Source organism: Eumetopias jubatus, unplaced genomic scaffold (assembly GCF_037043125.1).
Source record: "Eumetopias jubatus isolate StellerSeaLion01/CBP00866 unplaced genomic scaffold, mEumJub1_p1.0 scaffold_7, whole genome shotgun sequence".
NCBI classification, from domain to species: Eukaryota; Metazoa; Chordata; class Mammalia; order Carnivora; family Otariidae; genus Eumetopias; species Eumetopias jubatus.
Genome location: NW_028274813.1, coordinates 104,294,833 through 104,322,647, shown reverse-complemented (window position 1 = coordinate 104,322,647; position 27,815 = coordinate 104,294,833). Strand labels below are relative to the sequence as shown.

At 40.3% G+C, this 27,815-nt stretch overlaps 1 protein-coding gene across 1 annotated transcript in view; it reads right to left on the bottom strand.

Annotated features, from left to right (window-relative positions):
* SNX1 (sorting nexin 1) overlaps positions 1-27,568 on the bottom strand; it is a 32,793-nt gene extending 5,225 nt beyond the window's left edge. Inside the window, exons 1-10 of the mRNA XM_028100181.2 lie at positions 27,319-27,568; positions 16,027-16,135; positions 11,323-11,447; positions 10,718-10,784; positions 6,227-6,270; positions 4,393-4,534; positions 3,640-3,718; positions 3,117-3,192; positions 1,115-1,228; positions 826-919 (exon numbers count right to left, since the gene is read on the bottom strand). Coding sequence (XP_027955982.1) covers positions 826-919; positions 1,115-1,228; positions 3,117-3,192; positions 3,640-3,718; positions 4,393-4,534; positions 6,227-6,270; positions 10,718-10,784; positions 11,323-11,447; positions 16,027-16,135; positions 27,319-27,477 — 1,009 coding nt within the window. The 5' untranslated portion in view covers positions 27,478-27,568. The remainder of the gene's footprint in view (positions 1-825; positions 920-1,114; positions 1,229-3,116; positions 3,193-3,639; positions 3,719-4,392; positions 4,535-6,226; positions 6,271-10,717; positions 10,785-11,322; positions 11,448-16,026; positions 16,136-27,318) is intronic.
* Between the last annotated feature and the right edge of the window lie 247 nt (positions 27,569-27,815).

Genomic DNA, 27,815 nt, shown 5'->3' with positions numbered 1-27,815 from the left:
TGAGGCCTACCTGGAAGAAGCAGGTCCAATATTCCTGGAGAACTAGGGGCCAGTTAATACAAATAGGCCAAAGGAATGAGTCTAATTTTTATGTTAAAGCTCATTGTTAGTAGTCTGTTTGCATGAGAGAGAGTGAATGTATGTGCACAACGCATAGTCTTATACGTTCTAGAGCAGGACAAATGTTTTAAGGGCCAGATGATTGAAACTTTATGGACCACATATGGTCTCACTTTATCTCTTTTTTCACTCTTCACTTTAAAAATGTAAAAACCATTCCTAGCTTGTAGCAATAGGCCGAGGGCCAGATGTGGCCCATGGGCTAGGCCCTATTTTGCCAACCCTTACACTGCCTTCAATTCTAATGGTTTTCTGCCTGTTTTGATTTCTTTTTGATACCATGTTTAAGGCAGAGAAGGAAAGCATTCAAACTTGGCAAATTTTAGTAGCGCTTAGGCAAAGGTTAGGAGACATACATGGTTTCCGTGAATTTACATATTGCCCATTTGATCATGTAGCTGAAGTGTGTGACATCACTTTGGATATAAGCCACCAATTCAAATCATACCAACTGAAGTCCATGTTCTAGGTGAGGCTGTACGTGGTATGGTTTCTCTGCACCCTTCCCAGGTAGAGTTCAATGTTCACAGTGGCTGAGGCAAGAGGTGCAGGGCATACCTTTTTGATGAGAACATCCAGGACGAGGTGGGCTGAGAATTTCAATTTGAATGGCTGACAGGCTTGGGGAACAGGATGCCCTCCCATCTCCAGCTCACTGGAGACATCAATTTCCCCCAGCTCCAAGTGCATTTCTGAGGTTGTTACCTTTCCTATGGTTGACTAGAGTTTCTACAACAGCATGCAGTTTCCGTAAGCGCTGCTCTTCACACTCTACCTCCTGGAGCTTCTCCTCAAACCACTGAAACACACAAGCCCAGATCTTTAATGGAGGGGACTCATATAGGTGTCCAGCACAGCATTTCCTTAGCAGTTTTTTAAGAAAGGGACTGAATTATCTTAAAAGGAAAGTCTCTGAGAAATTCAGGACTCCTCAGGGCTTCTGACCCATAAGACTGAGGGAGCAGGGGAAGCTGAGAGGCACAGGGCTACTCACAATGTCTGATTCATTCATCTTGATGGTCATTTTACTGACGGCATCTGTGGCTTTGTTGAACATCTTGAGGAGACCAGCGCCACTCAGTGTCTGGGTACCCACGGCGCGTGGCAGCTACAAGACCAAGAAGGCGGGATGGCATGTTATCTGCTGCCCCTATTTTAGGTTCAGAAGAATTAGTATCCATCAGATGGTATGCCCAAAACTTGCCAAAAAAATCATTTGAACTGTAGATTGTTGTTTTCAAAGGCAGTTAGACACATCTGTAACTAGCACGTAGAGAAAGGAAAAAAAATCAAAATACTATGTTAAACAGAATTAGCAAAATTTTCAGCTTTTGATATAGTGTGCAGAAAGAAATGAGAATAGGATTGTTATGTGGCCAGGTGACCTCGTGTTCAGACTGTCTGCCATCCCAGCATGAACTCCTTAAATATCAAACATGCTTTTGTTAAAAGATCCTTTGGATTAGCATACTCTGCACACAGCTGGATGTAAGGTCTTGAGAAGCTCTGAAGCTGTGCTGATTCCATTTGGATTTTCCTCAGTGAACAAAGATCTAAGGACAGGAGCATTATTTGTTCAGACTGAGGTTACTTTTGGTTGGTTCAGTCTTACCACTACTTTCCTAAGGTATGGAAGGGATGGTAAAGAATCTACAGTAATTATAGTATACCATGCTGAAAAATTAGATTTTGGTGCTCAGGACTATTAGGGCAGTAGTTTTCAACTTAGGGCCATTTTGCCCCCTAGGGGACATCTGGCCAAGGCTGGAGATAATTTTGGTTGTTCAAACTGGGGAGGGGTGCTACTGGCATCTAGTGGATAGAAGCCAGGGATGTTGCTAAACCTACAATGCACAGGGCAGCTCTCTAGAACAAAGAATGATTCAGCCCAAATTGTCAAAAGTGCTGTTGTAGACAAACCCTGTTTTAGGGGTATGAAGTGGAGATGAGGGACTAAAAAAGAAAAATGGATATAGGATTCCCAGAGGAATGAAAAGATTTCTACATTAAGTAAAGAAACTGTAATTAAAAAATTTCATTCTGGGGGGAAAAAACCCCATATACTTAGTACCATTTTCTTCACGAGATTAATGCATACTATATGTAAATAAAAATTTAAAAGTAAAAACAAAATGAAAAACCAAATACAAAATGATAGTCCTACCCTGTCACTTATTTCCTTCTAGTTTTTTTGGTATGAGATACAACATTGTTTTATTCCAGTGTTTCTTTTGATTCTTAATGACTAGCATGTTCCCATAGCTCTATATACATGCAGTTTCAAGTTTCACTTTTTATAAATTTTCTTTTTTTTTTTAAAGAAGCTCTACACCCAACGTGGGGCTCAAACTCATGATCCTGACATCAAGAGTCACATGCTCTACCAACTAAGCCAGCCAGGCACCCCATGTAATTCTTTTATGTATATTTCCAATGAATATATATATATACTTCTGTATACTTTCTGTTCATGATAAGAATAAAGTATTTGTCGTATTGGTATATTTCACTTACTTCTTCAATTGTTAGTAATTGGGCCATCTCCAATATTTCACAATCATGAATAGCCTATGCATAGCCTGTAAAAAAGACTGTCTACTTGAATCAACATTTTTGCTCATGGCAGTTCAGTGGTCTGTGGTAACTGGTTTTGAACCAACGCCCCTCAGCTCCTGGCATAAAATAAGCATTCAATTTGAGCCAAGTAGTAACTTATGAAAGACATGAAAAGGACTTGCCAAACAGATCGTTGTGTTGTTCCAGTAAGACAAAACTAGGCTGCAGCGTGACCTCTAAAACCAGCTTTCGACTACAGGCAGAAATTCTTTTATTTCAAAGGCTGAAAAATACCTGTCATTCTTGAGGGCTTACAAATTAGGATACAGTCTCGTACTAAGCTAAATGCATGTAAAGCGCTCAAATGTTTGTTGAATGAACTACTTTCATTTCACTAGAGGCAGAGAGAAATTATGAAATTCAGTTAGTATAATACTAACCTCTTCTTTTTCCAAGAACTCCCTGACATCAGGGTCCTGTAACATGGTAGGATGATTCACAATCCTCTGAAGGTACCTACAAGGTATAAGCAGTTATCTGGCTAGTCAACCTGGCCGCACAAAGTTTTGGTTGTCATACAGTGTAGGCAAGGGTACAAAATCTTGCATTACTTTTAAGATGTCCTCAGATAAGGTACTTAAGTGTGACTTTGCTTAAAAGCACATTCAAATTCATGTTCTTCACTTTTCTAAAAAGGGAAGAAAAATAACTGCTCTGAAAGAGACCTCGGAGTCATTCATATTTGACTGTCCAAGGGAATATCCTTGTCTGCTCACTCAGGATGAGGAAAGAAAAGATGGTCTAAGGTGGGAAGGTCAGAGACTTAGGAAAGGTTAAAGAGCTTATAGAGGTGTGAATCTTTAATTCAGTCAAGTCTCATCTCTACTAAGTTCAGTGACTGTTTCATGGTTAAGTCTCAGTTTCAGCTTCTCACCTGTTCTTATGACATTCAATGGCACTTACCTTTCTAGAGCGGCCCTCCGTTTTTCAAGAAATTCTGCAGAAGAAGAATCTTCCTTCCCAACTTTTACTTTTGTCATTCCTGGAATGGAATTTGAATAGTAAAACTCACTAAATCATCATGAATTAAAAAAACAAAAACAAAAAAAACCGTAAAAAAGTCCACAAGAAGAAAGGCAAGGAGAACAGCATTACAAAAAACAACCAAAGGCCACTTCTACACTTCTATGTCATGAGGAGGCATGAAAAAAAAGGTTCTTTACATGACAGTCATATTTTGAACTAGTCTCAAAGTGCTGAAGGTTCTAAACTCTGGGACTTGCAGAACATTATGTTTTCTAAAAGGGGGCCACAGGACTCTGAGTATAGATTAATAAGCATCAACTAATGGCAATGAGAAGGTTCCTCAGCCCCCCACCCCAATCCCCCAACTTAGTACATTTCATTCTGGAGGAAAGAGGAATCATTTAAGACTCCTGATACCAATACAAACATGAACACAACACACACACACACACACACACATACACACAGCTGTGAAAGCTCAAAGCAGAGCCTCCTACTGCACCTGAAGAAAGAGTACACATCAAAACATGCTATTTCCTCTCTAATTTATAGGAAAACGCTAGAAATATCTCTTTCCTATCCATAAGATTCCACACTGTTAATAGTAGTCTCATATACTAATTAGAAAGTATATTGCAGAACGAATGCAAAGGAAAAAAATCCAAGCAGAACAAAGACCACACAACTTACCTATTAGGCTTTTCTCAGGTGGAGGAGGGACAATAAAGCCATTCTGAGAATGTTTCTCTGAAAGCTTCTCATAAAGACCCAGAAAGTCACTAAATCTTCTTTTCACTGCAAACTGTTTACTCCTGAACATTGGTAAGCTCGTCTTGGGGACAGAAAAAAACACAAGGTGATTTCATTTCAAATAGAAGATGAGTATCTTTAAAGTCATCTGGCTGATGTGAACGGAATCTACTTCCCAGATCCCTGTCCTTCAGCCACCTGGCAAATAACTTTCTCCAAGGCTGAGATTCTTAAACTTTTTGAACTTCAGTCCCCTCTGGCTGTCTGGGAGTCTACAGAGCCCTTCTCAGAATAATGATTTTAAATGCATAACATAAAATGTACAGGATTATAAAGGCAACTAATTAAATTCAAATCCAGTTCCACTTCCAGGTTAAGAACCCTTTCTCTAAAAGGAAACAGATGTTGAAGTCTAAAGTGGAAATCTATGGTCACCTATAACCCATTCATCTTGCACTGCTTTATTAAGGGTATTCGCTGTGGAATTAAAGCAGCAAAACTAAAGACAGACTAAAGGGGGAGGATCAGGTGAAATGTCCACACTGTAGACACTTTAACCTCTAAAGTGTCACTGAATCTAGATCTCACAGGTGGCAGGCCACCTAGTAGTGAGACAATATAAAGAAGACTTCTAGTAAAAAAGACTAGGCCTACATCATAATGACAGATCATTTAATACTCACCAGGTAGGCAAAATTTAAGGAGGCTGTCCTTGCCAATTGTTGGCGAAGAAGTATATCAAGGAAAACTTTTACACATGCCAATGGGAGTATAAACTGTTACAAAGACTTTTAAAAAGTTTGTATTCCAAAAACGAAAGTTTGTATTCCCTTTCCTCAACATTCGCTCTATCTATAACCCAGGGGAACTACTGATTATACACCCTAGAGAAACTCTTCTATGTGTTTACTAGGAGACATGTGCGAGAAAGGTCATGGTTTATAATTACAAAACCTGGAAACGTGCTGAATATTCACAACAGGAAAATGGATAAATATATTATGCTATAATCACACAACGGACTAACTGTAGCTACACACAACATGGATGGGTCTGAGAAACAATGCTAATAAAGAAAACACTATTTTCAGCATGATGCCGTTTTTATGAAACTTAAGAACAAAGCAAAACAGTATATCGTTTAGAGATACATATGTGAAGACTCTGTATAAAGGAAATGAGAGACTCAGGAGAGTGGTTGCCCTGAAGGTGTGAGGCAGGGGATATGACAGGGAGAAACACGCAGGTGGATTCAATGGTACTCATCTTAAGACTGGTGGTAGGTTCGGGCCTTCATTTTTTATGCTTCATAACCTGCATACAACATTGTGTAAGTTTTGTATGCATTAATGTTATATAAAAAAGGAAGACCAGACCCGAGGGGTAAAAGGGTAGGGAAAGTATAAAAGAAGCTCCACACAGGAAACTTCATAAGAACTGATGATTTTTAAACAGGTGATATAGTTTGGGACAATCCACCAAACTAGTTCTAAGCCACAAAGGTCCTAAGAGGGATGGGAATATATCAGATATACCACATGTCTTAATAAAACTTACAAAGTTTCACACTGAAGTGTTAGCTCTCTGGAAGAAAAGTGGAAAGGCTCAGATGAGATTACCAAAGGGATGCAGGCTTGCTCCATCTTGAGTAAACTTGAAGGAGGATGTTGGCAAAGAAACTAAAGAAATACCCAGAAATAATCTGAATGATGACCTTCTTGGTATAAACACCCAAGTCTATTAAGCTGGTCACCAGTAGGTCACTTGGACTCACCTGTGTTGTAACTTTGTAGGCTACATAGGCATTCATACCATCCCCTGTGGAAGAACAAGAAAGCAAAAGAAGATTATTCTACAAACCAAAGCAATGCTGATCTTGCTCACATTTAACCAGGAATTGTAAGCCACAGGAGCCATGTATAAGAAGGGATACTTGTTTCATCTCCAAGCTTTATATACTATCCTACAATCTCCTACTTTGCCTTAGGGTCTCTGTGTCAATATCATGTCCCCACAGATGCTGGCAGGGCCCCAGGTTGAGACAGACAAGAGAGTCAGCCCCCTGTTCCAAGGCCAGGCTCCATTTATACCCTCCACAAAGCAGCACTGGATACTGACAATCCATTGGTTGTTACCATGCCAATATTTGGGCTGGTTATACACATCTGTCTAAAACCAAACAATTCTCTTGCTGTATAAAGCAGGAGGAGGAGAAGGAAGCAACTGATGTAAAAGGAAACAAGCAGTTCTACCCTAAGCTAGCTCTGGGCTTGGTTTGCTCTTTCAGAAATACTGTCACGGACCCCTCCATTGGTGCTGGGGGACACTGACCTCTCTCATCTAGCATGTTCACCCAGAGCAAAGGGCCTGGCAGGAAGACGCTTTGGCTGCCTGATGTCACACAAATCTCTTTCCTGGAGAAATTATTTTTCTGAAAAAGCCTTTGACTGTTAAATAATTTGGGATTCAAGCAATTGTTTTTCTCTGCGGTAGTGTCCTGACCTAGACCATTTAGGGACATAAAGGCACCAGTGACTCCCTGAGCAGTGAAAAGACATACACTGGACTCAGACAAAGCTCCAGTGCTAAAATCTGGTGTTTTGGGTTGGTTTTGTCCCCTTCTTCCCAACCCCTCGATTCCTTCCCCACACCAAACAGGAAAACCTAGGCCACTAATTACTAGCTGCTTAAGTTTCTGAACTGGTCCTGGGAGAGGGCCCACGGGAAGAAAGTACAGTACCAGATCAGCAGGGTCCCATACTGCAACTTGGTTTCAATGACATGGCTAGGAATGCCTGCTTTTATAAAGTACATAGACAAGTTGGAGATTATACAGGAATAGAGGGCTTGTCTTCTCTACCTCTCTAATCCTACCAAAAGGGTGTATATGAAACAGAAATCATAAGCCAAACTTAGAAATTACTGTCTATCAATTACCACTGTTAGTTCTCTTCTAAACCACTTATGCTACATTGCCTAACACTACTAAGAATGTTTACCACTGTAAAAGGAAAAAAAATCTAAATTTACTTTATAGAAGAAATATTCAAAATTTCATTCACAGGTCATAGTCAAATTTCCAAAAGGTCAATCCCATAATTTAGTGCCTACAATTAAGGAAAGCCTAAGTGCAAACATACATAAAACATAAGAGCATAGGACGATCTTCAGTTTGCCAGTGTATCAGCTGCTTTTACTGAGGCAGTGAGTGAGAAAAAACATACCTGCATGTACATAGAGTTCATAAAATATGGAAATGGGCTAGTAATACAGCAGTTTTAAATCTATGTTAATTTCCTAAATAATTTTAGAAAGTTGAAGATGGCATATACACATTACCAAAGGTCTAAAAAGCACATCCTGGTAGAAGTGGGATTCTAATTAATTAATTAGATTCTAATTAATTTTTAAAAAAGATTTCTTTACTTATTTTAGAGAGAGAGAGCATGTGCACCTGAGTGGGAGGGGCAGAGGGAGAGAGAATGAAGTGGACTCCGTGCCGATGGAAGCCGGGCTTGATCTCACAACCCTGAGATCACCACCTGAGGTGAAGCCAAGAGTTGGCCACTTAACCTACTGCACCACCCAGGTGCCCCAATTAATTAATTAATGTTTTTAAGGTTTTATTTTTAAGTAATCTCTACACCCAATGTAAGGTTCTAACTCACGACCCCAAGATCAAGAGTTGCATACTCTACACCAACTGAGTCAGCCAGGCGCCCTGGATTCTTATTTAGATTGTATGTAGGAATGAGAAGCACGTGATGAATAAACAGTCCACACAAACAGAAGGTGTTGTTATAAAGATCAGGTTTTTTTTTTTTTAAGTGATCTCCATATCCAATGTGGGGCTCAAAGTCACGACCCTGAGATTAAGAGTTGCATGCACTACCAACTAAACCAGCCAGGCGCCCCAAGATCAGGTCTTGAATATGAATATGCTTTAAGTAGCTGGTTTCCTGGCATCAACATGACTAAGAATCTAGACTATGGTGCCAGGGAATGAAAGCTAATCACCTAAGTGATTTGTAGTTAAATAAATCTGATCCATGGGATATTTATATTACTGTTATGGGTTGAATTCTCTCCCCCTAAAAAGATATGTTGAAAGTCCTAATGTCCCAGTATCTCAGAATGTGACCTTATTTGGAAACAGGGTCTTTATAGAAGTAAAGTGAAAACGAGGTTGGAGGGAGTGGGCCCTAATTCAATGTGACTGGTATCCCTACGAAGAGAAATGTGGACAGAGATAGACACATATAGAGGGAAGACAATGTGAAGACACCCAGCGAGAATGCCATGTGACAAGGAAGGCACAGATTGGAATGATACATCTATAGGCCAAGGAATGCCTGAGGCTCCCAGAAGCTAGGGGAGAGGCAAAGAGCAATCTTCCCTAGTGCCTTCAGAGGGAGAATGGCCTTGCTGACACCATGTTTTCAGTCTTCTGGCCTTCAGAATTCTGAGCAAATATATTCCTGTTGTTTTAACCCAACCTGTTTGTAGTCTTTTATTACAGAAGCCCTAGGACACTAATATATTCCCTCCCTCTCCTGGTTTATTAAGCATTATGACTTTAATTTTTTTTAAACATCATGATTTTTAAATATTAAAACAATTACTATTATTTACTTATAATTTTTCTTATTCTACCAAGGATTTAAAGTAGGTAATAACTAGCTTAAAAATCAATGTGCTTATAGAATATTTAAAATATTAGAGAGGCAAAAAATAATTCCACACATGTAATCCAAAGTACTGGTCCAGGCTCTACCATGGGCCATACTGTGATCCGACAGGAAAGCTGCATTTTACCTACTGGTCCTCTGTTTCCTCTACTATTGGATGAGGAAACTGTGTAAGGTGCTCATAAACAGGGCACCTGGGTGGCTCAGTGGGTTTAAGCGTCTGCCTTCAGCTCGGGTCATGGTCCCAGGGCTCCTGGGATCAAGTCCCGCATTGGTTCCCTGATCAGTGGGGAGTCTGCTTCTCCCTCTCCCTTTGCCCCTCCCCCCTTCTTGTGCTCTCTCTCATTCTGTCTCTCTCTCAAATAATATTAAAAAAAAAAAAGATGCTCATAAACATCCTACCAGTGCAACAGTCTAGGAAAAGTCAAACTCAACAGTTCAATGACAAACCATTTTGGCACAAAGTCTAGTTACACTTTATAAATTCCTCTTCCTAGTTCAGAACAGAAAAAGGGTTGGAAATTACATTTTCTTCTTAACCATATAAACACCATCCCTGTTTAGGAGGAAAAGCTCTGTAAAGCCTCTTCTTTCAGGGACTATATATAGAACGAGGAAAGTTGAGGCCTGTTGCTCTCTGCTAATAGCCTTTACAAGCTTAGAACATGGGAAGGCTAACCAGAAAATCCAAGTTCTGGCCAAAGTTAAGCATTGTGCTTTCTGAAAATCTAACTTCCCCCAAATATGACGAAAATTCAACCTGGGTCCTTTAGTCTTTACCTATCAAAGAGAGATGCAGACTTACATACTTCTTTCTATCAAGTGATAGAAAGTGATAAATGATACATAACAAGAATTCTAAACTTATTGGGGGAAAAACAAATTCAGTTTTAGAACATGTGTTTTAGGATGCTTAAATGGAATTTATGATCTCAAAAAAAGAGTAAAATGATCTTATCAACTCTATGGGAGAAAGGAATGTTTGGGTTTTTAAAAAAAGATTCAGGGGCGCCTGGCTGGTTCAGTCAGTGGAACATGTAGCACTTGATCTCAGAGTTGTAGGTTCAAGCCCGACATTGGGTATAGAGATTACTTAAAAATAAAATCTTTGGGGCCCCTGGGTGGCTCAGTCGGTTAAGAGACGGACTCTTGACTTCAGCTCAGGTCATGTTCTCAGGGTGGTGAGATTGAGCCCCATGTCGGGCTGTGCACTGGGCATGGAATCTGCTTAAGACACTCTCTCTCCTTTTCCTTCTGCCCCCCACCTCCCAGCTCCTGTTTGCTCTAAAAAAAAAAATAGTAATAAATAAAAATAAAATAAAATCTTTTAAAAAGGATTCTAATAGTATTTAATGTCTCTGATTTTTTTTTCCCCAAAAGCAAAGAAAAGCCTCATAAAGTACTAGGTAACTGCTATTTCTGGCCTTAGAAGCATAGCAAGGGGTATAATCTTACAGGAAAGCTATGATGAAGCACTTCGTGTTGGCTAATTCAGCTCTAAAGATAACTGTGTAGAAATTAGCTAGCTATGCTTTCCTTGGCCACATCCTAACATTAGGAGTCCCAAGTACACTCACCTATCTTTTCAGGATCAGTTATACCGACTGTCAAATCAAACTGGTCTTCCTGTTCTTCTTCCTCTAGCTTTTAAAGAGAAGACAAACCATGAGAGTTAATACACAAAAAAGGCTATTAATTTTACCCTGCACTTACTTTGTATCAATATAACAACATCAAGCTATATCCTTCTATACATCAGTGTTCAGCTCTGTCCCTTCCCAACAATCCCAATGAATCAAATTTCACAATTTTAAGCCTGCTCAAAGGTCTTTGTTACATCTATTTGCTTAAAACCTTATTTTGATCATAATGCATAATTACTAGATTTTGCAAGACTTGCCTCTGTTGGTCTAAAGAGGGAATAAGGAAAGACTATACTCTCGAATATGGGAGCTTCAGACACTAAGTATCATTAGTGTTCACTGAAAGCCTCTGTGCTATCCTTTGGGTGACAGATACTCTGCCCAAGAAAGAGGTACTGGATTCTGGCTGTTCATTAACCATAAAGGTCTTCTTCAAGAGTCATAAATATTTTCTCAAGGTTCACACTCAACTGAACTTTAGACTGGCAGCAAAGTCCTAAAACTCCAAAAGAAACAAGACGAAAGGCACAAATTCTCACCTCTTCATAGCTTGGTTGGGACTTAGAAGAATTTGTAGCTTCCTGTGGAGGAAGAGAAATGAGCGTTTTGGCCAGCACCTTCTTATTATTTTGTGTGCTGTCCAGGGAGAGCTCCACTGTGGCATCTAAAAAAAAAAGTTGATATTCTATAATGAAGATCAATAATCAGTCTTTGATAGCTAAGTTTCAGTTCTATAGGCTTAAGAGACAAAAACAATAGCAACCACTCTCAATACTTAACATGTTTTCAAACTGAGAGCAAGTGTTGAGAAATCTGACCAAGTGAACAGAATAAGAGAAAGAAATTTTTACATGGATAAATTTTTTTTTTAAGATTTTATTTATTATTTGACAAGAGAGAGAGTAAGAGAGAGCATAAGCAGGGCGGGCAGCAGGCAGATGGAGAAGCGGGCTCCCTGCTCAGGGCTCGATCCCAGGACCCCGGATCATGACCTAAGCCAAAGGCAGATGCTCAACCTACTGAGCCACCCAGGCACCCTGGGAAGTGTTCTTCTAGCACAGGCTTGACGGGACAATCTCTCCCATTTCCAAATACAACTACTTGGCTATCCTCTCCTACCTAAAATTTAGGCAAGAACCAGGTATTAAGCAAAAAGACTACAAAGTCAGTGTACCAATTTATTTTACTCTTGGGAATATTCCTTCAAAATCTTATATAAACTATTTATTCCTATTACAATTGTTTGGAAAAGAAGAATAAGTTCAGCTACAGGCAGGTGTATTGATAGCAAAAAATGACATCAAAGGAAGTCAGGAAAACTGGTAAGCTAGAAAAAAATAGACCCAACATTCAAACAGAGTAACACTTGGGAAAAGGCACTATTAGCCACGCCTGAGGATGGCAATGTTGTTTTAGCACGGTTTAATACTGTTTACAATTATAGTTTTAGATCAGCTTGCAAAGATTTTTTTTTTTAAGATTTTATTTATTTGACAGAGAGAGAGAGAGAGAGAAAGCACAAGCAGGGGGAGGAGCAGAGGGAGAGGGAGAAGCAGACTCCCCACTGAGCAAGGAGCCCGATGCAGGACTCGATTCTAGGACCCTGGGATGATGACCTGAGCCGAAAGGCAGATGCTTAACCATCTGAGCCACCCAGGCGCCCCAAAGATTATATCTGATACATGCTGTCCAAAGGGGATAAAAAGATGTTGTAATATCTGAAAATCTTTCTAATAAAAGTAGTTTTAAGAAAATTGTGCTTAAAAGCCACCTCTATCTGGGAAAATTGCAGTTGAGCAGAACAACTCATTCCCTAAGTGTTCTAGAGAGGGGCTTTTAAAAGAGCATTAGGCACCATTTTCAGACAAATTTTTTTTGATTAACAAAAAGAATGCACTTTCAACTTGGAGCAATGGTGTTAGAAGTTCAAAACTTAGGGCATCTGGGTGGCTCAGTTGGTTAAGCGTCTGCCTTCAGCTCAGGTCATGATCTCAGGGTCCTGGGATCGAGCTCTGCATCAGGCTCTCTGCTTGGCGGGGAGACTGCTTCTCCCTCTCCTCCCTGCTCTTGCTCTCCCTCTCTCACTATCTCTGTCTCTCTCTCTCAAATAAATTAAAAAAAAAAAAATCTTTAAAAAAAGAAGTCTGGGGCGCCTGGGTGGCTCAGTCCTTAAGCGTCTGTCTTCGGCTCAGGTCATGATCCCAGGGTCTTGGAATCGAGCCCCGCACTGGGCTCCCTGCTCCGTGGGAAGCCTGCTTCTCCCTCTCTCACTCCCCCTGCTTGTGTTCCCTCTCTCGCTATGTCTCTCTTTGTCAAATATATAAATAAAAATCTTTAAAAAAAGGAAGTTCAAAACTTAAACAGCAAAGATTTTGTTTTCTTCTTTAATAAACAAAAACATAAATATCTATTTGAGTTTGGCCTGATCAGTAGGTATTCAATTTTAGTCTTAGGGAGTTCAGAGAAAGCTATTTCTTTTTCTTATTTTTTTTAAAGACTTTATTTATTTGAGAGAGACCGAGAGCATGAGCAGGGGGTGGGGCAGAGGAAGAGAGAGAAGGACAAACAGACTCCCTGCTGAGCGGGGAGCCTGACATGGGCTCAATCCCAGGACCCCGAGATCATGACCTGAACCAAAGTCAGATGCTTAACCAATTGAGCCACCTAGACGTGACTATTTTTCTTTTCTAGACTTCATTTGGAGCTAAAATGAAACCAGTGGGGGTCTATAAGGCATGACTAAGTTCTAGATCATTGTGCTAATCATTAAATGTGAATCATGTCTACAAACATGGTTGCCACACTGTTAGAACCTGGTCCCTATCAGGAAAAGAAGAGAGGTGGTAAGATAATCTGACCGTGGGGTGCCTGGGTGGCTCAGTCATCAAGTGTCTGCCTTCGGCTCAGGTCATGATCCCAGGGTCCTGGGATCGAGTCCCACACTGGGCTCCCTGCTCAGCGGGAAGCCTGCTTCTCCCTCTCCCACTCCCCCTGTTTGTGTTCCTGCTCTCGCTCTGTCTCTGTCAAATAAATAAATAAAATCTTTAAAAAAAAAAAGATAATATGACCATGGTGTGGGAGTACAAAACAAAAATAGTACACATAATAAACATCTCAGATGGCAGGATTCTTTGGCGCAAGCAACCAGCTGAAGTATGTTGAAGATATTCAGATCATGGAGGCCCTAAGTAAATAATTAAGTTAATAAATGGGTTTGGAAATGAAACAGGAGATACTTCTCATTTAAAACCTTTGACTTACTAAGTGCTACTAAAAGCCTTTTGAAGAACTGTGCATTTTCTCCTGACATTCATGTGACAAAGATGCCAAAACTTACATTAAAAAGTGGCTTTTTTTCCTCGCACTTTTGATAAGAGTAATAGAGAAGTCTCTGGGCTCCATCACTGAACTAATCATGTGGAAAATAAAACCCAAACATTTAAATTTCCACAATAAATATCTAAAACACCTGAGAAGCTACTCAAGTTCTAAACTAAACGTCTCATCATAGGCATTCCTTTCTAAGATTTATGATTTTGAGAGGGAGAAAGAGTGCACACACGTGTGAGCAAGCAGGTGGAAGGACGGGGGAGAGGAAGATAATTTTTCTTTTAAAGATTTTATTTGAGAGAGAGCGACTGAGCGCGTAAGAGCTTGACAGCACAAGTAGGGGGCTGGGAAGGGGCAGAGTGAGAGGGAGAAGCAGACTCCCCGCTGAGCAGGGAGCCTGATCCCAGGATCCTGGGGTCATGACCTGAGCTGAAGACAGATTCTTAATAGATTGAGCCATCCAGGCGCCTCACCTTTTCTTTTGAAAAGTTTTCACCTTTCCCTTCCCATTTATATCATCTTATTTTTGGTCTTTGCCATTTCATTCTTGAACAAATTTGTGATTGCCTTCTGAAGTATCCAGTTTTTCTCTACTGCTATCCATTTTATATAATTCCATTCGATTAGTCTTCTTAAAACATTACCCATATCACTTCCTTTATTCAAAACTGCCAATGGCTCTTAGCTGACAGTAGGATGAAAATTCCCAAACTGTAATTATTACTGATGTCTAAAATCCTCCTAAACTACATTTCAAGTCTTATCTTCCATGGCTTCTCTAAGAACTCCCTGCTCTGGCCCACCAAGTTTACTGACTGGCCCTCAAATGTACCTTGAATTCCCTGCCCAACCATCTGTACCCTTTCTCTTTTTCTCCTACATAGACCCTTCTTCTTCCAGGAAGTCTTCCAAGGGCACTCTAGAACAGTTTCTCAATATGGGCACTAACATTTTGAGCTGGATAATTTTGTGAGAGGCTGTCTTGTGTATTGTAGGGTGGTTAGCAGCATTTATAGCCTTTATCCATCCGATACCAATAGCACATCCAGGTGTGACAACCAAAAATGTCTCTCACTGTTGCCAAGTGTCTTCTGGAGGGCAAAATCACCCCCTGTTGAGAATAGGGAAGCCCTCTCAACAAAAAATTATTGGGCCCAGGTGCCTGGGTGGCTCAGTTGGTTAAGCAACTGCCTTCGGCTCAGGTCATGATCCCGGAGTCCTGGGATCGAGTCCCACATCGGGCTCCCGGCTCAGCGGGGAGCCTGCTTCTCCCTCTGACCTTCTCCCCTCTCATGCTGTTTCTCTCTCTCTCTCTTTCAAATAAATAAATAAAATCTTTAAAAAAAAAAATTATTGGGCCCAAAGTATTAATAGTGCCAAGGTTAAGAAACCCCACTCTGTCCTACTCTTAATCAAACTGAAGGACGTGGCTCATTGGTGAACTGTGAAATCAATTCAATTGGTTGCAAATAGCATTAAAAAAAGGGAGAAACAATAGGATATTTCAGATTGTATTGAAAGTAGTAAAGGCAAGTCACTTAACATTTTTGTTTCAGTTTTATATAAGTATGCATATATTTTGGATTGTGACAAAATGTAATTCTTACTATGAGTCTTGGTCATAAATCTAAAGACACTACTTTAGTCTGATCTCAAACGAAGATCTGAGACTTACTATTTATGGCATTTTTTTTTTTTTGCCACATTTACATTATTTAGTAGCCCGTCTAACTCTATCTGTATGTTTAGGTCTCCCTAACCCTGGCAGAATCTTGATGGCAGGGGCTAAATTCTACTTGATTTGTAATCCTCCACAATTGTATCCTTACAGAGTTATGTTTCCAATATAGATCTTGCTTGTTTAATTCAGCGACGCACAAGACTCCTAGTACAGGTTTTGAGTCCATACTTGCCTGCAAAGAGATCCTGGGGCTCTTGGTCTTGTTCCTCATGGATGCCATTTTCTTTGGAGCCATTGTTGATGAGAAGGGAAGCAATTCCCTTTGGAGGCTGGGGCTTACTCTGAAAACAAAGAGATACTCTGAATAAAACAGTACTGTTAAAAACAAACCTAGAAAGTGACTTCTAATGCATCCGTCAGTTGCACCCACAGGTGTTTAGCAGAAGGCAGGCTCATGATTCAGCCAGCTCAATAAGCAGCAAATCATCATTAGTGATGTAAGCACTGCCCAAGTAATCACAGAGCTAAAATAAACTCGTACATTTCAGAGTTCATTTCTAACACCATAACCTTGCTGAAATGCCCTACCCCAAAGCACATGATACTGACATGGGTATGTGTACACACAGATAATTTTCAAAAGAACCTGTCCAAATGCATTTCTCCCTCTCATTTGATGACCTTTATTCTTTCAAATGCTGATGGGGGCACATTCTAATGACCAGGACACCACACTGGAGTGCAGAATTCAAGCTCTGATCCTGGCTTACTGTGTGGCCTTGGCTAAACTGTTCACAGAAACGCAGTTGTGTAGATATTACTGGCCCACTGACAGGCAAAGGAAGGTATAACACTTTACATCTAATGCTGTTCATAAATATAAGTTATCTTTTTATCCCTAACTTACACAGACACAATTTTCAACCACACCCAGATCCTGGCTTACTGTGTGGCCTTGGCTAAACTGTTCACAGAAACACAGTTGTGTAGATATTACTGGCTCCCTGACAGGCAAAGGAAGGTATAACACTTTACATCTAATGCTGTTCATAAATATAAGTTATCTTTTTATCCCTAACTTACACAGACACAATTTTCAACCACACCCATGCCAGGCTAGCAGAATAAAAACCAGTCATGCTTAGCCTAGTGGGCACATGGTAAAAATACAGTCAGTTGATGGCCTTTATCAAAAGCTCAGTGATCACCCACAAACAAGTATCGGGTGGGGCCCCAGACCGGTACCAGAGTGAACAAAGCTGAATTGTGTAGAACATGAACAAAATGCTGGAAATCTGGCTTCAAAAGCCATGGTGTGGTACTGCAGGGTTTTGAAGTCAAACCCCAAGGCCAAATCAGTTAAAAGACCTGACTTAAGGAATCTTTTATGAAACATTTCCTTAACAAATCTGAGGGAGTTTGTTCTCAGAAACAGGCCTTTTCTGACCCAAAAGAACAAAGTAAAAAGTAAAATGACAGATCTATTGGGTATTCTGAATTTGCCATGGAAACAGCTCCATCCCAATACTGGGGCCACCCTCAGGGAAAGAAATTGCTACCAATACGTAGAATTTATATTAACAAACAATGCTCCTACTGGAACTTTTCTATGCTAATAAAGCTTAATGAATACTTAAATATTTTAATACTTAAATATATATACTTAAATGTTATACCAACTCAGAGATAGTGATCCTGTTTTCTAGGTGCTTCCAATATCTTCAACAACAACAAAATTACTACAGAGATAAAGACAACAAATAACAGGGCAAAACCAAAACCCACAGCTCCCTTTTGCCTCAATATTGCCAACTACCTTCCTACACACACATTTCTTTTCTATACATTCTCTTGTGCTCTTGGACAGTATGGGGAATCTCACAAAAAGCCATCTGATTTAATTCAATTCTCACTGATACCAGTTATCTCCAGGAGAGATTAAAACCCAAAACACATTAATGATATATATATATAATCAACTGTAACTTACTAGTAGCTCACCAGGGAGACTAAAGCAACAGGAAAGGCACATTTAAAAAAAAAACAAACACCTAGAAGAACCCATTCTTGTGATATGGAGATGAATAAAGCCAACTTTCCATTTGTTTCATCATCTAAACTTGGAAGTTTGAAGACTAAGATAACAGCAGCCTGCCTTCCCTTATAATAATCAGGAGAGACAGACCCAGATGGATGGGACATTCCAAAGACTACTAGAGCATGGCTACCTGTCTCTTCTTCTACCAGATCCCCTTCAAGCCCAAACCACAAGTTGCTTGACTAGAGGGGCGCCTGGGTGGTTCAGTCTGTTAAGCGTCTGCCTTCGGTTCAGATCATGATCCCAGGGTCCTGGGATTGAGCCCCGCATCGGGCTCCCTGCTCAGTGGAGAAGTCTGCTTCTCCCCTTCCCTCTGTGTGCGTGAGCTCTCTCTCTCAAATAAATAAATAATCTTAAAAAGCAAAAGCTGCTTGACTAGAACTGTGATGAAAACAAAGATGTCCCTTAGTATGCTAGGTAACAACTACCTGTGAGAACAGAAAACTGCTCCTCAGATGTACTCTGGGATTCCAACCCCCAGATCAAAGTATTCACGGCTGAGTTCATAGAAAGCTGAAGTTAGACTGATTACTGTATTTATTCTTCCTCTGTTCTTTCCTCTGTAGTTCTTTCACAAATTTAATCTTCTATGTGTATAAAGCTTTGTATTCTGTTCCCCAGCACCCCCACCATCTAAGCCTTTTTTCCATGTCATCAAGAGTTGGATAAAAATCACACTTTTAGTGATTTAACTCTCTATTGTATGGGTACACCACAACACAGTCATCTCCCTAAAGATGGACATTTACAGTTTCCAGGTTTTTATCATCACAAATAATGCTATGATGTTCATCCCTATATGTAAGTCCACATCTGAGTATTTCCTTGGGATAGATTCTTAAGTAGAATTATTGGACATAAAATTTTAAAGCCTCCGCTAAGCTGACTTCCAGAAACACCACCAATTTACACCCCCCTACCCCCAATATGTAAGAGTGCTGCACCCACAGTAACATTAAGCATTCTCTCTCTTTTTCTTCAAGATTTTTAAGTAATCTCTACACCCAGCATGGGGCTTGAATTTACAACCCTGTGATCAAGAGTCATGTGCTTTACTGACTGAGCCAGGCAGGTACCCCAAATTCTTTCTTTTAAAAAATCCTTGCCAGGTTGACTGGTAAAAAGTCTTATTTCCACATGTTTACTGGCCATTTGAACCCCTGTGACTTGTCTTGATGTACTTTGCTCATTTTTCTATGCTAAGTCAGCACTTAGATGTACACTTTCCTTGCATAAGTATATGATGTACTTTGCTTATTTTTCTATGCTGAGTCAGCACTTAGATGTACACTTTCCTTGCATAAGTATACCTAAGTTTACCTAAGTTTCTTACATAATGCTCTCTCAGGCATACTGTACAGTACCCCTCCCCAACTTTATCTCTTTTCACATCTGTTTTATTTGGGGCCTTAGCAAATTTATTTTCAGATGAATACTTTGGATTGGCGTTGGACAAGCTAAGCTTATTTCTTTAGGCTGGGAAGTACCCAGCACACAATTGGTCTTTGAGGCATAACATTCTCAAGTTTTACTTAAAATCAGATTCGGTAAAAGCCAAGAACTATTTTTTTTTTTAAAGATTTTTATTTATTTGAGAGTGAGTGAGAGCGAGAGAGGGAGAAGTAGACTCACCGCTGAGCAGGGAGCCTGACACAGGGCTTGATCCCAGGACCCTGAGACCATGACCTGAGCCAAAGGCAGATGCCCAACCAACTGAGCCACCTAGGCACCCCTGATAACTATTTTTACATATAAGAAATGGACAAAGTATCCTACATTCACACAAAACTGTTAATAGAAAACAAGTCTTCCATGAGACTAGAGTCTATAACAATAGCTTATCATCAAAATAAATATATATCTGGGCTTTATAACACATTTGGTATGTTTTGCCCAAGATTAAAAAAATTAATCAGTATTATTAATTTATATTAAAAAGCTAATTTGGGGGCACCTGGGCAGCTCAGATGGTTAAGCGTCTGACTCTTGATCTCACTTCAGGTCTTGATCTCAGGGTTGTCGCCATGCTAGGTGTGGTGCCTACTTAAAAAAGTAAAACATAACAAGCTAATTTTAAATCAACAGTTAAGTTTCAGGAAGGACTCATCCTGGGGGAAAGGAAGAGGCACACTGATTTTACTGAGTTGCAAAATCAATACTAAAAATAACCTTTGCTTATAATTCATATTTAAAAAAAAATCTCTGAATTGCCAGTACATCACAAAACTATCCATCTATTTAAAGGGAGCTAAATTTCTAGGCGACAGATAAAACTATTTTCTATGATGAAAACAGTGTGTTTGTGATATAGTTAGTAAAGCAAATTATAGCCCTGCCTACTTCCCCGTATCCTGCCACCTTCTCCTGCCTCCTTTTCTAAAATAAAGGAGGCATACTTTCTTTAGTGACAGAATCCTAGGCTAGGATATCCAACCCTTGCTGACTCCTTTTGGCTGTTAATTCTAGCAGGTGGTTCCACTGATAAGCCTATTTAAAAGTTCAAGTATTTCTGTTTATAATTATGAGGCACACAGACAGCCTAATCTAACTCTCAGAGAGGCACTAGAAAGAGCTACAGCGAGAGCACTTGTGTTAAGAGCAAACAGGTATTCCCCACCAATTACCAGCCCCAAACCATGAGGCCAGGCCACTAACGCAATGTTCTTAGCTCAGGGAAGGACAGACTTGGGTTTGCTATCCCTCATAGCTGAACATACCCATTTAGTCCCGAAAAGTATGACTCTGATTCTGCGTAACCTCCCTTTAGGTTATTGAGTTGTGATTCTTCCTTATGTTGCTCAACTGCTCTTTGCTCTATGCAGAATCCTTGCATTATTCAAGGGACCTCAAAAGGGTAGTACTGTTAAAAATTCTCAACTGCATTCAGAGAGGTGAATCCAAATTAAAAGCTAAGGTAACACTGTGCTTCTGGAGAACTAGGGTACTCACCTTCTGGCGAAAAATTAATATAATTTAGTAAGGCAAGACAGAGCTACAGAATTGTGTGGTCATACTAATGTAACAAGGCAAGGACAATTAGGAAAAAGTCATGCCCAGAAGTTATACCTAGATAACAGGGCAGTCACAAAGTCTTTAAAAATCAACCTGGAAGACCTTGGCATGAAATACTGTTCTATTTGCCACATTTACTTCTACAGAAAAATAAGCTAAGTGGGGTGGTGTATTCGTTTTCTATCACCGCCGCAACACAAAATTATCATAAATTTAACAGCTTAAACAATGCAAATGTATTATCTAATAGTTCTGTAGAAGTTAATACAGGTCTCACTGGGCTAAAATCAATGTGTCACCATGGCTATGTTCCTTTGTGGAGGTTCTATGGGAGAATCTGTTGCTTTGATCGTCTAGCTTCTAAAAGTGATCCACATGTCTTGGCTCATGGCCTACTTCCACCATTTTCAAAACCAACAGTGTTGCATCTCTCTGTGCCTTTCTTCTGTGGGTACTCATTTCCACAGTCACCCTCTGACACTCTTCCATTTTTAAAGGATCCTTGTGATTACACTGGGCTCACTCAGATAACCCAGGCTAATTTCTCTACCTTAGGGTCAACTGATTAGCCACCTTAATTCCATCTTCAACCTTAATCCTCCTTTGCTTTGTAACGGAATACATTCACAGCTTAGGAGGTGGATATCTTAGGGAGGGGGCAATTATTTTACTTACCACTGGCAGTGACTCCTTTCCCACGCCACGGCCACGTTTCAAAAATGGCACAGATGCACTAAAAGCTTCTGCGCTTGGGAGAATGGAATTTAGTGTCCATTAAATTTGGGAATAGGGTGCATCTTACTCTACGAACTGGTTAAATATTCAATTAACCCAAAGGACTTCACAATTTTACCCCTCTTCACAGCTAAAGGAGTTCAAGTAGGGGTTATTATCTTGGGGTCCATGAGACATGGAATTCAGGAGGTGTCTAGGAACTTAGATGGGAATAAAGTTACAATTTCACTGGGGGGCCTGGGTGGCTCAGTCGTTAAGCATCTGCCTTCGGCTCAGGTCATGATCCCAGGGTCCTGGGATCGAGCCCCACATCAGGCTCCCTGCTTGGCGGGAAGCCTGCTTCTCCCTCTCCCACTCCCGCTGCTTGTGTTCCCTCTCTGTCTCTGTCAAATAAATAAAAAAAAAAATCTTAAAAAAAGTCATTAAAAAAAATATATATTTAAAAAAAGTTACAATTTCATTTTCACTAATTTCTAACTGAAATTCAGCATTTTTTTCAATTACAAAGATAGCCAACAAACCACAATAGCAATAGCAGTATTTGACACTATAACAGAAATTACATATTTTTATTTGACATCACAATTGTTACAGTTCTCAAAGTATCATTTATAGTCGTCTCTATTTTTTTTTAATTATGGTAGTTATAACTATCCTTAGATCTTACCAGGTAAAGTATTAAAAAGCACATATTACAAACATAAAAATTGTTTTAATGTTTTGCTAACTGCATTTCTGTGTAATTGGTTTCCTTGTAATCTTACGTATTTTATACACGTAAAAACATTCTGAGAATGTATCCATAGGCTTCATTGGACTGCTAATTGGTCCGTGACACAAAAAGGTAAAAAACCTCTAGGCTAGTCCCTCTAAGACTAATGAAAATAGAAAAGGGGAGGGTGGGGAAAATGAGAGACTTCAAAGTGAAAGGGCACACCATGGTCTACCAAGATTTAGCTACAATCTACTGAATTCTATGATGTAATTTCCCTACTAAACTTTTTGGGTTTCAAACTAATATAACTTAGAAGGACCTAGAAAACTGCAGAAGGATCAGAGTTCTAATGAGTGCACTAACTTCCATTTTGAAAAAGAAACCCAGTTCAAATCTGCTCTGAAAGCAGAATGAAGCCCCAGCTGTCCACTTGACTAAGCAAGAGAATAAGCCAGAAAAAGTTGAACAACAGGCTTTTCCTGGAGATGAGATACTTATGGTTACTTGCTCTACTAACTATGAGCTACTCATGATTTATCTATGCCAACAGTTACTCAAGAGTGCTGAGAAGCTTTGAGGACCAAGAGAAATTGGAGTGTTCTTTTCCCTCTCCCTCCTCCCAACCAAATCACAAATGGCTAAGTCATGAGAACTACCCTAACACCTGAAAAAGCAAAGAGCAGCAACTCCCTACAGAAGCCAGAAATCTAACTGCAACCTTTATTGCTTCTCCTATAAGCCCCAAACTCTAATTTTAAATAAATTTTTTTAAGATTTTATTTATTCACTTGAGACACAGAGATAGAGAGGGAGAGAGAGCATGAGCAGGGAGAGAGGCAGAGGGAGAGGGAGAAGCAGGCTCCCCGCTGAGCCCACCTGATGTGGGGCTCGATCCCAGGACCCTGGGATCATGACCTGAGCCGAAGGCAGACGCTTAACCATCTGAGCCACCCAGGCACCCTAATTTTAAATAAATTTTTAAGTTGAGTTCTTATTAGTCATCTTTAAGTCTTTTCTCATCCCTCTACCTCCAAAAGTGCTTTGTAACTAATTGTTAGCTTTTCCTGCATAACCCTGAAAGCTAGGTTAACTGCTAGTACAATTCTATGATCAAGAAATTAATGATTCTATGTACTTCAAGAAAAGAAAACCTAAACTTATTAGAAGTGAAACTGGTTTACAATTTGAGCTGAGCATTAAAATGCCTATATATATATCCAATAGTCAATCAGAAGCCACTTGCTATCCACGACTTCTGAATACCAATAAAAGTTATATTATTCTTTTGTCTTTAACACCAGTGAGAATATGTAAACTATTAATCAAAGACTATTCAACATCTGACTTTTCTTTTTTTATTTACTTATTTGACAGAGATAGAGAGCACAAGTAGGCAGAGCAGCAGGCAGAGGGAGAGGGAGAGGCAGGCTCTCCGCAGAGCAGGGAGCCCGATGTGGGGCTTAATCTCAGGACCCTGGGATCATGACCTGAGCCGAAGGCAGCCGTTTAACCCACTGAGCCACCCAGGCACCCGACATATGACTTTTTCAAGTTCCCTGCTGTTTGTTCTTTATTCTACTTTTTACTTCTATTTAATTTTTTATTTATTTTATTTTATTTTTTTAAAGCTTTTATTTATTTATTTGAGAGAGAGAGAATGAGAGACAGAGAGCACGAGAGGGAAGAGGGTCAAAGGGAGAAGCAGACTCCCTGCTGAGCAGGGAGCCCGCTGTGGGACTCGATCCCGGGACTCCAGGATCATGACCTGAGCCAAAGGCAGTCGCTTAACCAACTGAGCCACCCAGGCGCCCCTACTTCTATTTAATTTTTTAAATTTAAGTGGTCTTCACACTGGGAGTGGAGCCCAATGAGGGGCTTAAACTCACAACCCTGAGATCAAGAGTTGGACACTTAACCAACTGAACCACCCAGGCACGCCCCTATTTTATTTTTTCTAGCCATTTCTGTAATTACTAGGGTTTCAATTCAAGATTAAGAGTAGTGGGAAAAAATTCTAATTGGTCTGATAGATCATCGGAAGTAGTTACCAGATTTGGCCAAAATCTGAAGTGAAGTTATCACTTTTCCTCCTTCCTCTTAGCATGAGAAAGGCCTCTGCAGTTCTCTTTCATTTAAAGGGCATATCTAATTGTGGTCCTGGCATACTGCTAAAAAGAGATGGGCATATAAGAATTCCTGGGAGGGCAAATAAAGAACTTGCTTCAACTCTATCATTCAGTGTAAGTATGCAAGTAAGACCACTGAAGTTAAATGAGGCACAAAAATATGTACGCTATTTAGTCTAAAATTTTTAACATAATTTATATATAACATTATATATATAATTTATATATATTCTAAAAATATCTTAAGATATTTCCCAGCTGGTTTTCAATCTTAAGGCAATGCTTTCAGATTTGTTTTAATAATCTTTTTAATATTCAGATTTGTTTTAATAATCCTTTTAACTTCAGTCTATCCCTTTCATGTCACTGGTTTGTAGATTCTGAAATGCATATCATGGGCACCCCTCTGATTATAAATCATACTTTTATTACTGTATTAACAAAGCCTCTTGGGCCCTAAAAGAGAGCAGATGGGATGATTAACAACAGCAGCTGTAACATCAATGTCCAGGAAATTACATGCATACCATAAATTATTTTAAATTTTACATGCCTCAGCTTCCCAATTTTTTAATACTCCTCCCTCTGCCTCCAACACCCATCAAAACACAATATGAAGGTAAACTTAATAAGATGCCACTGAAGTCATTAAGTGCCTACTTTGATGATTTTTAATCAAATCAATCAATTACTAGTTTGATTTTGATAAACTATATTAACGATTTTTAGGGTTAATAAATACAATTTTTCTAATCCATTACTAGATTCTGTGGGTTCTTTCATTCTTAGCATAATTACAGTTTACAATGCTCAAGTGTTTCACAGATATTTGAATTTAATCCGTATAATAATGGTGGGCGTAAATGCTATTATTCACATTTTACAGGTGAGGAAACCATACAGAGTAATTAAGTACCTTGCCCAAGTAACAGAACCTGGATGGATTTAAATCAGCCTTCAAAGCCCTTGTTCTTATTTTATTCTTCAATGTTACTCCTTAAGACACAGAAGCACTGCAATCCCCTAACCTCTTACACAGGCTCACAACTAAAACATTTATTGGAATATAATTTGTATTCAATGGCTTTTAAACAAGAAATTCACAGTTTAACTAGTGAGAAATAGTGGAGTCGTGGCTTCCTGAAGATTAACATCAGAACAGGCAGCTAAAAAAATGGCTTACAGGTAGCATTTTAGTTTCCCCAGCAACTCAATTTTCCTGGATCAAAATCTAACTAAAAATAATCACGCTTTCTGTGGTAGAACAAGTTCATTCTGACTCCTTCCTCCTCTCTTTGGTTGGAAATTAGGCAAAGTACTTCCACACAGTCTTATAAGAGAGAAGTACTGATGCCTCTGTAAAGTAATCTGAGATCAATCAAGTCACAGCCTCTCCAACTTCTTTTAGAAAACTCTACAAAACAACTCCTCACCCTATCAGGGCCCTTTTTGAAAATAAATCATCATTTGCCTCCGTGACCAATCACTTTCAATGTCAGAGTGTCTATTTTCAGATATTTGGTCTGAATATCTACCATCCCAGTAGTTTTTTTTTTCATCCCAGTAGTTATTAACAGCTCTTCTCCATGACTTATGGGAGAATTACCAAAGGAAAAGACCAAAAATTGGTTTTAAGTGAGAAACAGAAAGACTAAATTAGCAGCAAGAGTTATTTCTTAGAATAACAGAGACTTCATCAGACAGTTTTACGCGGTTATATTAGCGTCAACAAGTACTTTTTGGGCTGGGATTATGAATTCCATTCCCGAATACAGTACAGGGAAAATTCTAAAGATGTCACCAAAGATATTTCCTAGAAACTTAGCCTCTTTCTGACATAAACGAAACAAGCCTCAACCTTTTTCAGACACATGCTACATAAAGAATTTCAAGCTGTCTTATTTAGTCACTTATATACTGAAATAGGTACTACAAAGAGAAGTATTATCTGAGATAGAATAGTACAAAAATTCACAGACCTAGCACTGAAGAAGTTTTCAACCTGGAATGAACTGTACCAAGTCGTATGAGTCAGTATTCTTATAAAACAACCCAAAACATCTCCACTGGTTCCAGAACTGATTATTGATTTTTCACATTCCACCTATAAAATCAGTCTCTCCCCCAACACCTCTTATTAGAAACCTCGATATTACTAAGGGAAACACCATTTCCTCCTCACGTTTAGAGATTTAATCCCACAGAGGTACTTAGGCATTTTAATACAGCTCTTTAAAAAGGACAAAGCTTGTCATCTATGTAGTGATTTATCTGGCAGGGCCTTTTTTTCAACGGACTTCTGGCAGGATTTTCCTTAGAGATCAGAGGAGTCAACTTAACCCTTATAAACTAGATCCACAATGAGCCTTTGGTAATTAACGGTAAGTTTTGAGCTAATGAAAGGATTTGTGGGCGGGTCAAGGTCCTGAGCCACTTCAGATAACACTACTGATCCTAGGAGCAGTAAAGGTTAAGGAAAGAAAAGTCTGTATCCCATTTCCTTATCTTGACCAATAAATCAGGCCGCCAGGAAACGACCACAAAACAACCCCTGGGTCCTTGGGGTCACCACACGGCAGGGCCAAATGCCGGCCTGGGCATCTCTTCGCTGTCAGGGACCTGGGTGGAGAAGCCACCACACCCCTCGCTCCTCACCGTCTGCCCCCGGGACCTGGGAGTCGGGCCCCTAACATCTTGGTACTCATTAAGGGCTCCCAAGCCGCGACTACCGTCACCAACGCAGGGTCTCGCTGGGCCCATTCTGCCCAGCTTCCTCGACCCTCACTTGGCCTCTCTTCCCTCTGGGGCGCCCGCCCGCCCCGAAGGGTGCGAACTCACGGCCGCCGCGGCGCCGGTGAAAATATCCTCCCCCTCGGTGTCGCTGTCCCCAGCCTCGGGTTCTGACCCCCCGGCCGCCCCCTCGGACTCCCGCTCCAGGCCGGGAAAAGGGGGAGGGAGTCTCTCCGAAGCGCTACAGCCACCACCACTCGACGCCATCTTCCTCCACCCGCGGCGGAAGCCGCAACAACAACTTTATAGAGAGAAAGAGCGCCGCGAGCAAAACGTTCCAGAGGAACGAGGAGTGGGATCGTCGTGACCAACCCCGCGGGACGCACAGGGCGGGGGCTCGGGGGCGGGCGGGGCCTGGCCGCTGGGGGCGGGGCCGGGCGGTCCAACGCTCCAGCCCAAAGCTCCTACCCAACAAATCCGAGCCCGACTTCGTGACGCTGGCGTCTTAACCAAGGCGGGGAGTGTAGCAGAAAAGGAAGAGCTAGGTAGGGGCTGCTCAGATTCCTAGGGCCTTTTCTGTTCTGGATAGCTTTAGCCAACAGCCT